At 36.4% G+C, this 15,042-nt stretch overlaps 1 protein-coding gene across 1 annotated transcript in view; it reads right to left on the reverse strand.

The window, feature by feature from the left end:
• Positions 1-14,778, reverse strand: part of GALNTL6 (polypeptide N-acetylgalactosaminyltransferase like 6) — a 564,011-nt gene extending 549,233 nt beyond the window's left edge. Inside the window, exon 1 of the mRNA XM_063310251.1 lies at positions 14,469-14,778. Within this exon, the coding sequence (XP_063166321.1) occupies positions 14,469-14,606 (138 nt within the window). The 5' untranslated portion in view covers positions 14,607-14,778. The remainder of the gene's footprint in view (positions 1-14,468) is intronic.
• Positions 14,779-15,042: the final 264 nt, after the last annotated feature.

Genomic DNA, 15,042 nt, shown 5'->3' on the forward strand with positions numbered 1-15,042 from the left:
AAGCCAGGGAGTTTCAGAAAAACATCTATTTCTGTTTTATTCAGTATTCTAAAGCCTTTGACTGTGTGGACCATAACAAACTGTGGCAAGTTCTTAGTGGTATGGGGATACCAAGTCATCTTGTATGCCTCCTGAAGAATCTGTATAACGACCAAGTAGCAACAGTAAGAACAGACCACGGAACAACAGACTGGTTTAAGATCGGGAAAGGAGTGCAGCAGGGCTGTATACTCTCACCCTACCTATTCAACTTGTACACAGAAGTTGAATGCTGTGCTTGAGGAATCCAAGGCTGGAGTTAAAATCTCTGGAAGAAACATTAACAATCTCAGATATGCAGATGATACCACTTTGATGGCTGAAAGCGAAGAGGAACTGAGGAGCCTTATGATGAAGGTGAAAGAAGAAAGTGCAAAAGCTGGCTTGCAGCTAAACCTCAAAAAAACCAAGATTATGGCAACCAGCTTGATTGATAACTGGCAAATAGAGGCAGAAAATGTAGAAGCTGTGAAAGACTTTGTATTTCTAGGTGCGAAGATTACTGCAGATGCTGACTGCAGTCAGGAAATCAGAAGACGCTTAATCCTTGGGAGAAGAGCAATGACAAATCTCGATAAAATAGTTAAGAGCAGAGACATCACACTGACAACAAAGGTCCACATAGTTAAAGCAATGGTGTTCCCTGTAGTAATATATGGCTGCGAGAGCTGGACCATAAGGAAGGCTGAGAGAAGGAAGATAGATGCTTTTGAACTGTGGTGTTGGAGGGAAATTCTGAGAGTGCCTTGGACTGCATGAAGATCAAACCAGTCCATACTCCAGAAAATAAAGCCAGACTGCTCACTTGAGGGAATGATATTAAAGGCAAAACCAAAATACTTTGGCCACATAATGAGAAGACAGGACACCCTGGAGAAGATGCTGACGCTAGGGAGAGTGGACGGCAAAAGGAAGAGGGGATGACCAAGGGCAAGGTGGATGGATGATATTCTAGAGGTGACGGACTCGTCCCTGGGGGAGCTGGGGGTGTTGACGACCGACAGGAAGCTCTGCCGTGGGCTGGTCCATGAAGTCACGAAGAGTCGGAAGTGACTAAATGAATAAACAACAACACATAAACTTTATTTGGTTAAAAAATATATAAAAGCAAAACTTCACAAGAGTTAGTACTACTAGCTCTTATAACAGCCCACAGAAAAATTAACTGAAGGACATCTTTAAAAATATCTAAACCCCACCAGATCAACCCAAAGCCATAACCTTGACTTGATTTACATCCCTGTAAATCAAATGAAAATTTAGATTTGTAGCCATGACATTTGACCATTTTCAGAACACAGTCTCCAAAGCATCCCGTATGATTGTTCATTACAATAATGAAATGCTAACATCAGTTCCAATATATCTAATACACATAGCAGTAGTTTCAAAATGCGAAAACTACTAGTTCAGACAAGATCTCAAGAGAGGTGCCATTCCTTCTTTCTCAACTGAAGGTGACTTTCACAGGAAATAGCATTTCTTTTGTTGACCCTGCAGGCATTCTAGTTAACAGATTCTATGTATCGTAAAATATTAGCCTTTGCAGAGTTTGCCAATAATCCTGAAATAACATAATGAAGAAATATAAATAAGGGGTATAAGGCAGGTTAATTAATTTTAAAATATCTGTATTTATTTGGTAGAAGAATGTGTAACACAAAAGCAGCAGCATTGAAAGGAAGAACTCAGTTCAGACTATAAATTGGCCAAGATCATAGTTTTCACAGTCACATTTTCAAAGAGATAAAATCCCACATTGAGAAAGTATTTGATTAAAACATGGGTATCTTAAACAAAAAGAAGTTCAGAGGATTTGCAGTTAAGATTCCCTGAGCGAATCTGCAATAGAAGAAATCTGATTAAAAAGAAAAGCTGCACATATCTTTTTTTTCCTATGTCTTTAAATTATACTTGATATATATATGGAGAGAAAGAATGAGTATGAGTGATTATGCAGTCACTCTAAAGCCTTCAATGGCAAGGCCTTCATTCTGCAGCATATTGATATACATGTATATGCACATACACATAGGCATGCATATATTCACTTACATTAGAGATCATCTTTTGCTACACAATCTATGATCGTTAAAGTTCAACTTCATGCAGCTGGCCTCAAATTTTTTTAAATTTCAATACTACTTTCTCTCAAGACTGCCACTTTCTCAAAATCAGAGGAAATATTCAGCATCCTTGTTCAAATTAACTTATTCTGGGACTTTACAGTGTAAATTGCATGAGTGGTTCTGAACTAGCAAGTCACACTTATTCCATGTTAAATGACCATGCAAAAGGTCTGCTATAAACAGTGGTCTGCTCCCACTGACAATGCTTGCTACTGAGTACATGTGCTGATTGGAATGGCACCCAATCCCTTTAATTCACAGAGTGTGTTTCTTGGACAAACCCTTGACTGATCACATTATGATTCATCAGAATTAGGAGCTTACGTTACATATATCAACTTAATTCATATATGAGAATGCTTCCCTGAAGTCTACATCTGCTGCATGGAAGATTTTTATCAGTGTATATTACCTCCAAATATCAGTGCATGTAGAGAGTCCTTTCTCCTACCAATTTAATCCCAAGATTCCAGAAAAACATTTTCCCTCCACTGAGAGATGTGGGTACATACCAGTTGTTGTGATGAGCTGGGACAACTCCATTATATTCCTCACAACCTTTATTCACACTGGAAGAATGATAAGGGAACCAAATATAAACCCAGTTTTTACACACTTTGAGATATTACTGCATTCCATTGCAGCCAAAATAATAAAATAAAGAATATGAATATGATGAAATGAAGACTGCTATTCAAATTCCAGCCCCAAGAACAATCTTCCTCAACCTTGGAATATCCTTTCCAGGCCATTCTAATTAGGAATTCTGGAAGCTATAATCCTAAAAACATCTGAAAGACGCAAGTTTGGGAAAGGAACCTTGGACCATAATTATTTAATTAGACCCATATGAAAGATGACTGATTTTACAACACACATAGCCTTATAGTTGCCTTTCTCAGGACATAGCAAGATTTTTATTCTGATACCTGCTAGCTTATTCTACAGGAGAAAAAGACCTGTGTCATCCTTTTAAAAGCACAAAACTATACAAATGTACATAAAATAAAAATTAAAAGTTGTATAGGCTCAGACAATATAACAGCCAACATAGGCATAAAAATACTGATTTTGCAGATATAAGAGAATGCGAACAGGACCAAAGTTAAACAGTATATTTTTATCCCCACAAATATACTCTGTTTGATAATATCCCTGCAAATTAGTAACTATTAAATTAATCACAGGAGGGCTCTCTCCAGAAAAACTGAGTACAACAGAAAATTCTTGCTAATGAATAAAAATAGTAATTTGTGCTCTTGTGAAGCAGTAAACTTCTCTCATGCTAAAGCTGCTTGTTCTCTGTGGTAAAATCACACAGGTGCATGGTGTATTTTAAAAATGTATACTCAATGGATTTTCAGACTCACTGCAAAACCTGTAGCCATTAAAGTGTTGCAGCATGGGCCTAGTTCTGACAGCTAGTGCCAATACTAAATTTGTGCCTGGCTTGTATCAGTTTGGATAGATTGGAACTCAAACAATGGCTGTTCCTGTCACAAGGTTTTTGTTTTCTTTTGCTTTAAAATCTAAAATGCAGAAATAAATCTGGAATATCAAAAAAAAAAAAAAAATCTAGGCTCTTCCCTGCCATCTAATGTTTTGAAGGGAGGTTTCCAAGGGAGGTTTCCAGTGGGAAATTTTAATTCTTATTTGCAAGTTGAAGTGGAGCCATCTAGACAAAAGTTCATCATACCAGCTTAGCAGTGTAAGACTGCATTTGGCTAGACTCGTGTTGAAGTCCCTTTGACCCAAAAGGTACTTAATGGAGGCTTACAGATTAGAGTTTTGCAGGAAGTAGGACAGCTACACCATATGGCTACATTACAATTGCCTACCTTGACAATAATTGCAAAAGGGAAGGTGGGAACCACATAAAGAATGTGGTTTAGTGTGCTATATAATAATGAAACAACCACATATACTTTAAGCTGTGCATCTCAATAGAAGATATAAATCATGCTTCCTGAATCCAATGTACTTCAAGTGTGCTATGAATCTCCTTTCAAATTCTCAAAGAAGTGTGGCAAGGCTTTTAAACTTAGCTCCTAACCATATTGCTAACAAGCCTCTACTATATCTGATGACCCCATCAATAATAATGGAGTAGTTTTATCTGGGTAGGAACATATATACAGGGAGCAGATACAAAACTTGCATCAGCAATGTCCTTACAGAAGGCTATGGCAGCAGAAACTTAAACACTCAGAGAATAACACTGCTCTCTGTTTTCCAAAGAAGTATTTAATTAAAGCAAACATCTGGAGATACAGATTCTCATGGAGAAGGAGTAATAAAAATATGAAGAAATTAGCATTTTTTTCCAAAATGCTTGAAATATGGAGAAACAATCAGGATATCTGAAAAGTTGATGACTTAGGTCAACATTTTACCCCAAGGAGAAATGTGAAATCCAAAGTAGTTGTGCATTCTTAGCATCTGAATTAGGTGGAGTATTTTAAAGTAACTTTATCACCACTGAGACTGTAACTTGTATGAGAAAATATGATTTTTCCCAATCAAGTTGCAGTCTTGGGCCTACTTTATACCTACAGAAGTCACATTTTTATCCAACTGGGCATGGGAGGTACATTTAATTTTTTTTTCTTCCAATGAGCTATAGACTTGGGCCCAAAACCCTTGACCCAATTCCAGCTATTAACATTTATTAAAAATCTGAAACTCTACTCAACTCAGAGTTTTTAGTTCATTGATGGAAAGCCATTTTCCTTCAGTTCTCTTTCCTAAGCATACATTTCTGCAATTTTCTGGGAAATATGCAACCCTCCAGAATAAATTTTGTGGTAGTAGGGAAAGGTAGACAGAATTCAGCAAAGCTTTTCTTCATTTTATATCCATTTAGCAGAAAAAGTCTGGTGGAGCAAACATTTCCTGAAAAGAGAAAAATCTCTTTTCACAGGTGCTGAGATTATCCAACCCAGAAGTGTTGTTTAATTTTTCTAGTATGGCTCTGATAGAAATTAAACGATCAGGGCAAAGAAGAAAAAAAGGTCCTTGGAAACAATTACTACTAGTATTTTTTTACAAATAATTTGTTAAACAATCAGTTAAAAAATGTATGATCTGTTGTCATTTACAATTTTCCTAATATAATGAGTTTTTACACAAAGTTTTCCCTAATGTATACAGCTCTTAATGTAAATTTCCTAAAATAACTTAAATGTTTCATGAAAGTTTCCCTGTAATTGCATACATATATAACCATAGGTTCATTTTTCAGATGCATCTCTCACAAACAATGTGTGTGTGTATTTAACCACAGAAAAATCATATTAGTCAATTCTGTCCATGGTACTGTAAAGTCCTCTGTGGCATATCTTGCAAATCCAACCCTATAGAAAACTGTGGTTGAGTTCTTTCATACATTCTCCTTCAGTCACAAGAACATCTTGGGATAGTTAGCACACAGAAGTAGGCTAACTGAAATTATATTCTGTTGTACCATTAGAAATATCTTTTGTATGCTGCTGAAGAGCTTGATGGAATAAATACAATAAAGACTCATTAGAAATGCAGTGAACGAATATTTTCAAGGTTACCCAGCTATTATTAAGAATGATTGCCAGGTTAACCAAAAGGGGGGGAAAAAAACAAGGAAAAAGAAATCTTGCTAAAACATAAAAAAGAAACACTATTATGAAAAATCACCCAATAATTTTGCCAGTGTCTAGGCAATATGTTAAGCAAATATTTACTAAGGCATTAAAGATCTCAAATATGAATGTCCCATTATGAAGACAAAATAAAATAAATGGTAAAAAAATAAAAATACTCAAATGCATTATAGGAATTTATAAGGCTGTAAAATAAAAGACATTAGTAAAACATTCTTGGTTAAGTTATTTAATATTTTAGAAGATAGCAAAACATAGAGAAAGGAGACAAATTTGATTTTTTAAAGCCTGAAACTTGATATTCTGTAGTAATGTAATTTTACTGTCAATTAAAATTTTTTATCAGATCAGTATTTTTACTGTTGTGTTGTTCTTTTTAAAAAACTGAGACTACTTGCCTCTGAACTTTTTATTCAGTAACAATTATAAAGATTATATGAAAATGAATGTTTAATACTTAATGTATGTTAAATTAGTCCAGTTTAATAGCAGTACATTTTCTAGTTTGCTTTTCAGCATGATTTAGGTGTGACCCTTCAAAAGCAAAGAATGTGTATTTTCTCATTATAGGGCAAAAATAGGCATACAGGACATATAGTCTGAAATTTAGTAAGTCATGGCACCAAGCAAGAAGACAACTATTGCTACATTCATTGGGTCTTAAACACAAGAAGACAGTTGCATCTCCCATTAAAGGCACTCTTACACTGTGCAAGAATTTACTCATGGTGACTCCTGAAGTTAGTACACTGAATATGGAGGCATAAAACTATTCCAGACCTTATAACAAGAAGACAATTGTTCCTTATCATTCCAAGTAGCACTAAACCAAATCCCTTGCTTTAAGCAACATAATTAACAGAACATAGGATCAGATCTTCCAACTTATATATGTGAGAGTCAGGCAGTGGTGTGCTGCTAAATGCTTAAGAACCAGCTTTCCTGAGTCCATTGCTCCCACGGTACTGCAGCATGAGCCATGGAACAGCTGATGGTGTACTAGGTGTCAAGGCTCACTTCTGCTGTTAACCAATTCTCAAAAATTCAGAAAATTTAACAATCACCTCTCACAAGCCAGTGCAAGCCAGCTCCAGCACACCTCTGGAGTCAGGTATTCTAGGTCATCCCGCTCATTTCTCCCAAACCTTTATACTTCAAATATATCAATTGCCATGATGCTTGATGCACTTCAATTAAAGAAGTTTGTCTAGTATCTCCAAAGGGCATTTTTCTTGGGAAGGCTATAATATAAAGGCAGCCCAACTGATCAGATATCATGTTTTCCAAATACTTACAGGAAACCCATAGGATCACATGAACATAACTGTATCCTCCCACAGTTGGCCTCCCTCCCACCTGGCAAATGACACTCAGAAGTATATGAGTTAGATTGTTTGAGGGCTTGTGAGAAGCAGGTTCAGCTTATTGGAAAAGAGGCATCACAGCACAGAGGTGCAGGCTGTGGGAAGGAAATGTTTCAAAGGCTCCACCTTAAGTAGATTGCTATAAGTCTACCTGGGAACTTACTTTTATAATTTTCAAGATTATGCTTTTACCCTTACTAGTATTAAAAATGGCATCTTGATATTCTTGCATCTACAAAGTTGTCTAAATGAAGCCATTTAAGCCACCAACACATTCCTTTGCCAGCAAATTCCATCATCATATAAATAATATTTTCTTTCCTTGGATCTACTTCAAATCAGTTTTATTGGATAACCATTAGTTTTATGGGGGAGAAATGTACTTAGCAATATTCTTTATTATTTCTTCTGTTAATTCAGTCTTTTTAAAATGAAGACATTCAAATGCTTGTCCTGAAAATCTGCACTGATCATTTTGGTTGTTATTTTCTTCATATTATATCATATTTCTTCCCTGCTATACGTTGATCTATACACAGTTTTCCAGATGTAGTAGTAACACAGATTTGTATAAAATGTACCATGCTACTGGACCACATTAACTGTTCCCACAAATCCTTAGCAAAAAAATTGCCATTTTGGGGGTAAATATATTGGTTGATATTTTCACTAAGTTATCCATTGCAACATTAAAGTTTCTTTGCTAATTAGTTATTTCCAATCCAGCCTCATAAGAACAAATTTTATGTTTATTTATTTAATCCAATTCTGAGGCTGCTCAACTGCTCGATCTGGGCAGCTTACAGATAAAAGAACAATGATATGTACATAAAAAGAGAACCCAGCCAAACAGAAGAACCAACACCCAATTTTAAAACTGACAAAACTATACTAAAATGATTCCACAACCACTCTATTCCAATGGCTGGGAGAATAACCAGGTTGTAACCAGAATGTCATAAGGGTAGGAGTGACACAAATCTCTGGGAGGATATTCTGGGTCCTGCAAGATAACACTGATTAATGGGACTCAGAGTGCACCAAATGGGCAAAAACAATTGGAGATAAGCGATCCCTCAGAGACCTAGGCCCTATGCCATGGAGGGCCTTAAAGGTGATAACCAGCACCCAGAAGCCAACAGGTAACCAGTGTAGAAGGATCATGGGACAGTAACGCACCAGTTCCATCCTCCCTGTGCCACTGCATTCTGGATCAGCTGCTATTATTTTCTGTTGCACATACTGCAACACTTCAAATTTTATTTAAACTGAACTTCTGTTTTAAATGTATTGCTTTTCAACCAGAAAAACCCAGATATGGAAAACTTTGTTTATAGCTTACATATTTCCTATTGTTTAGAACTCCCATTTCTTGCTTGTTCCTTCCTTGTCCTGTATCAATATGAAATGAAACACTACTTTAAAAATGAAGCCAGCATTAATCTTTGTTTTCATTTTCAGGGAAATTTTCCTAAATAAAAATGTTGTGGGTTTGCCAGTTTCCCCTTGTATATTACTTTATTTTATTCTGATATACAAATTATGCAAGCACCTTTTAATGCTTATCATGCTCTAATATATAGTTTCATATGTGTGTTTTCTTTGAGAACTACATTACAATATTATGACTTTCACAACAGTATAGCTATCTTCTAGGTTCCATATTAAGTTAGTTCAAGTCCTGAAATATCAGTTCAAGTCCTGAAATATCCTTTAACAGCATTTTGCAGTCTTGTTTTATTTACAGTTATAGACTGAAAATGTTTTGGCTGAATATTCTGAATATTTTGAGGTCACATGCAAACTTAACTATCTCCCATGATATTATATCATTTCTCCAGCTATCAGTCCAGTATAAATGTTTTGTGTATACCAGTGTTTCCTTCCTTCTACTGCAAAACCTGAATATTCTGAATATTTGTAGTTAAAAGGTAAAAGTAAAGGTTTCCCTTGACATTAAGTCCAGTTGTGTCTGACTCTAAGGGGCGGTGCTCATCTCCATTTCAAAGCCGAAGAGCGGGCATTTGTCTGTAGACACTTCTGTGGTCATGTGGCCAGCATGACTAAACGGAATGCTGTTACCTGCCCGCCAAAGCGGTACCTATTAATCTACTCACATTTGCATGTTTTTGAACTGCTAGGTTGGCAGGAGCTGGGACTAGCAACGGGAGCAAACCCCATCACACAGATTCGAACCACCAACCTTCCGATCGACAAGCTCAGCAGCTCTGCAGTATGTAGTTACTGCTTGTAAATTACTTCTATTTCACCCCATCTTCATGTTTGTTGACATTCCCAAGAGTTCCAAATGCTGGTGTGGCAAGGTGTCATGAGTACTGATGGCGAGCTGGAAGGGGCCTCTATCCAGGGGGGAAAACGCATGCGTAGTACTGAGGAATTAAGCAGCCATTCAAAGAGACACAGATCAGACCTGCCCTAACTTTTGGGGTTTATCTGTCTGGGTTTTTCCCAAGCTTCTTCAGTTTGTTAGGATTCGTTTTAAGTAGCAGTAATAAACACTAGAGACCTACTCCTCATCTCAGCATGATTTCTGACTGTTAGGACATCAATCCTAACAAACTCCTACTGCCATCGAAAGAGAGAGGAACAAAGAAAAATAAAGGAGAGACATTTGGAAAATGTCTTTGGAAAACCAGGAAATTTGGCAAGCCATCCAACAATTGGCAGCAGCCCTGCAACAACAACAACAACAAGTAGATCTCCAGATCAACACATTACAAGCAGCCATGCTACAGCAGTTACAACAACCATCTCTGATTAACCTACAACCGGTGCCAGCAGCAGGAGCCACCTGGGCCAGAAGAGTTATCAGACCTGGAGAGCAGCACTGATTCGTCCTTGGAGGAGTTTTCCTTGAAGACTTTCCATCATTGCCCAGTTCCCATGGGAGCTTAGAAGGAGACATAGACTCTTATCAAACCTCTGGAAGGGAGGGGGCTGAAATGGAATGTGAATCTGGAGGGGAGGGTGATGTCATGAGTACTGATGGCGAGCAGGAGGGGGCCTCTATCCAGGGGGGAAAATGCATGCGTAGTACTGAGGAATTAAGCAGCCATTCAAAGAGACACAGATCAGACCCGCCTTAACTTTTGGGGTTTATCTGTCTGGGTTTTTCCCACGCTTCTTCAGTTTGTTAGGATTCTGTTTTATGTAGCAGTAATAAACACTAGAGACCTACTCCTCGTCTCAGCATGATTTCTGACTGTTAGGACACAAGGCTTCCCTTTGCAGGAACCATTCTGATACTGCTCCAGCATGGTTTATTTTCTAGCTTTTCACTAAATTGTTCAAGACATATATTATATTAATGGCCCTATGATTTCCTGACTCTCCCCTGACTGTTGAGTCAGGAAGACATAGAGCAAGGCAGACAGAAAGTTATAGTAGCTATTTTCCAATCTTCTAATAAAGAGGCTGACTTTAGGGATAAGATGCAGATGATGATTATGATGATTATGAAACAAATGTAATTCTGAAATGGTTTCACAATTAATTTCACAAGTCCTCGGTGCATGCCACTAGGACATGATCACTTTTATTTTTAATGTACCACTTAGATCTAAAAAATTGCATCTTGTAATTGCAGAGTGTTAATTCTTCAAATAACTCACAAGCAGTTTTGAGGCATCAGTTCACATTTTCACAGTGAAGAAAATAAAATCAAAAGAATTTATTCAGCTACCAGACAGTCCCATTATTATCCTTGAATAACCTTTCTATGCCTTAGTTGTCTGATTTTTTTTCCCCTGGCTACTTTGTTGCTTCTGATTGTTTTAAGAATTGATCTCTCAGTGATTTTGATATTACAGTACCTACTGCTACCTTTTCCAGTCAATGGCTTATACAGTCTGCTATCATTTTTCACATACATTTCATCCAGCAAAAAATTCCAATATACAGTATAAGACAGCCTAAATAATAAAAATATTGATAGCCCACAATCATAGGTCCATTCAAAAGAGAGCACTGCAGAAGTTCGCTGTTCACACTTCAGCCTAAATCTCATTTATTGCACATATATGCCTGTTTAGAAGTTCCATAGTGTTCAATATGTCCTACTTTTAAGTAACTGAGTAGAGAATAGCAGCGTTCATGTGTACTTTTTGTTCTGCAATAAAGTTGGAAGGCATTCAGAAATGAAAAAGATTCTTAAATTTTTAGTCAACATGTCAGAAAACCACAGGTAAGAATATATAGATATTAATGTTGGTTATAATACAGTATTTATAAGGTTTGATTTCTAGAACAGTCCTGTCAATGTTGATATGCCCAATAAATCTACCTAACTCCAATTTTGATAATTAAAGGAAGCTATATAGCCAATAACTAATATATTACCCATCTCTTCATATACTGTTTTACACTTCAGTCCTGTACACATATTCTCAAAGCATCTACATACTGATTTCAGTCAGACTTACTTCCAGGTAAATGGTGTAGGATTACATCTTTCAATATGAAACCACAGTGAGTTTGACCACAGTACCTTATAGTATGCTCTTAACTAAAATTGCGAAGTTGTATTCTGCAATATAGTCGTAGGAGAAAAAAACAAACTTTTTACAGAGCTGAGATTCAAATTAGGCCTGATTAAGTGAATTTTATTGTTTAAACCAGACATCATATCACTCAACTAAAATGATAATGGTTCAGGGAATGTTGGCACCATATCCTGATACATATTTTCTTGAGATTAAAATATAAATAAATGTTATGTAAATACCTAGCATCTTAGAATCCAAATTCCATTACTTGCACTGCTATAAAGGAGGACACATGAAACTAGTAATTTGTCATGGAAAATGGGTATCTTACAGACAAACATTGCAACATCTTATTTTATTTGATTCCCACTTGCTACAATAAATATCTATTTATTTGCATACTTTCACAAAACTGAAACACAGCTTTCTGAGCATATACTTTGTGTCATGTTAAGCTGAACCCACTGTCTTGTTTTACTATTGAAAAAATTATATTGTTTTTTCAAACCAATAAACCATGGTGTTGTTTAGGCAATAAATGTTCTAGAAATCTCATTAGCTCTAATTTCTCCCTGTATATTGCTGCAAGTTATCTCTGGAAACTTCAGAACATTTTCCTTCATGGTCCACACAATTTTTTTAAGGGCCATGTTTATTGTTTAGACATTTACTTGTTTCTTAGGAAGCTGAATAATGAATACTTTGATGGGGTGTATTCTTAGGGTTGTGATAGGGCATCTCTTCTGATTAGACTTTTTTAGAGTTCTAGTATAAATATTTCTTATGCTCAGGGTTATACTTTCCAATGCAATTTGATGCATGCTTACTTAGTATAAGTTGCAGCAGAACATACTGCATAGGACTGAAAGTTGATTAGAAATTAAAAATACATGCTATTTAGAAGCCACTCAGAATTGTATTTCACACTACTAGATTCTCTTAAACCAGATCCTTAAAACCCTGTCCAGCTTTTTCTAATGGGTAATGCAGGCTGAGAAGGATGGAAATTGTAAGCCAGCACACTTGAAGGGCAACAAATGGAAAGGTTCCCCACCACTTAAAAATTAGCTTAAAAGTTGTTTATACTCTCATGTAATGAAGCAGACTGCTCTATTCATACACACACACAAACACTTTATCATATTTACTAGGAAATAAGTACTATTGAGCAAGTTATTTCCAAGTAAACATCCAATAAATATATTCGCTGTAAAAGACTTTTAAATCTTGGATTCTTCTTAAGAAGAAATAATCTTATAAAAAGACTGGCTGCTTATAAAAGTAAAGCTTTTTAATGAGCTACCATGTTTCAAAACACTTTAAAACTGAACATACATATATACAGTATGCACACAGACACACACACACAGTCAATGTCAGCAGCAGGCTATCAATCACCAATCTGATATGCATAAATGTATCTCCTATTGACCAAACTAATCTATGTTCATGTAATACATGGAATAATAATACTACAGTTGAGCGATAGCCCTTGAAATTAAAGATATTAATATAACAATTGATATATGGTGGTAGTGTTCTGTTTTGATATAAGAGATAATTAAGCTACAATATAAAATATTTCTATGTTTTACCATCTCTTTGCTTAAACTTCTATAAAATCTAAAGGGAACATTTTACAGTTAAGATTGCTCTGGCATTTGCAAAACAATTACACCTTTTTCTAATCTGTTAGAAGCAATTATTTAAACTTCTGCATACAAGAATTCTCTAGAAGGCACTTGCTTTAATGCAAGTCTCATTTTGGTTTACATGTCATAAACTTATCTCACAAGCTGAAAATTATGGCAAAAATTAATCTCAGATAACAAAGAGGATCACAAGTACTAGAGGTACTTAAGAGCACATTATAACATCAAGCAGATAGAATGGCCCATGAACAATGTGTTTGTGTTTTTATATGCATGCATGCACAAGTACTTTTCTGTATAGAATAAGATCCCAGCAACAATATTGTATGACAAAAAAGCTGATAATTGGAAATGTTAATGAAGCAATTGAATACTGAAGAGACAAAATCCAGTTCTAGCAGAAGAAAACATAGATGAATATTCTGAATAGAAAGATCAGGCTACAATATATTCAAAATCAAATCCCCACTGAACTGTGAAGTTTACAGGGCAATCTTTTGCAATGAACTGGACAGCCAACTTTCAAGTTCACTTACCTCTTTGGAACAGTTCAAGAAGAAAGACAGGAATCCTAATATGTTTTATTCAATGAAAATGCTCTAGACACTAGTATGGATCATTACATACTTCAATAAACTGTGGTCATATTGATCAATGTGCATTTAATTACATTATGAAATTATATTTATATCATATTAGCATGTTCAAGCTACATTCTACATGCTTCAACAGATTTCTGGAGGAAAAAATACAGCTAACTATACCTACGGACTTTCCAAACTTTGAGTTCTACCCTAGACAATATGTTATGACTTATGAGAAACAGAATTAATAGGTCTCATGCTCATGATTCAGAGATTATATTTAAGCTATACAACGTCTTTTTCCATCCCATCCCATCCCATCCTTCTTCTTCTAGTTCATTTTAATCAGCAGTGAAGCCAGTTTCAAATCCTCTGCCTCACAGGCTCGTTAGAGTGGTTTCAGCCTTCTCACAACCAAAGACTCAAGTTTAAAGGATGCATCATTGCTAAGAGCCATTCCAGCTTTTTATAGCAGCTAAACAGATGCTTTAACTCCCCACTTAACACACAAACAATTCGCTTTGCTCCTGGCCACTTTCAATCACATTTGTTCCACTTACCTGCTGCTCTCCCAGCACTGTGGATTTCATAAAATGTTTTTCCCTGTACAGAGACCAGAGTCCAATATTTGGCAGGAAAATTAGAGTCACCAGGAACAGCAGTGTCATTTGCAGAAATCTTTTCTGTTTTCTCTTCATGGCCAAGAATGGGGAGAGAAGAATAACCAAGGTAATGGATATTCTCCTACCCTTCTTTTGAAATTGCAGTGCTTTCTTTTCCCCCTTTCCTCACACCGGTTCACCCCCAAATCATGAACTGAAACTTCAATTCCACTATCAGTTCAATCTCCACTTGATGGGGGGCAGTTTGTAACCTAGGGATCCAAGGCAAAAACAGGAATTACCTTGTGCTAATCTCTGGAAACATCACCCAGTTTCAGCCTGCCCAAGGATCATCCAAGGAAGATCCAAAAACCCATCGATCAGTCCCCCTCCCCCATTCACACAAACCACCAGAGGAAATAGGATTGGCTTAGGACATCAGCCAGCTGACTGCTGGGGAGTACAACAATCCTGACTGCTGCTGGTGACCAGAAGTTACAGAGAGCGATTGGGAGAGAGGCAAGTTGAATGC

The sequence above is a fragment of the Candoia aspera genome, chromosome 8 (assembly GCF_035149785.1).
Source record: "Candoia aspera isolate rCanAsp1 chromosome 8, rCanAsp1.hap2, whole genome shotgun sequence".
Lineage (NCBI taxonomy): Eukaryota > Metazoa > Chordata > Lepidosauria > Squamata > Boidae > Candoia > Candoia aspera.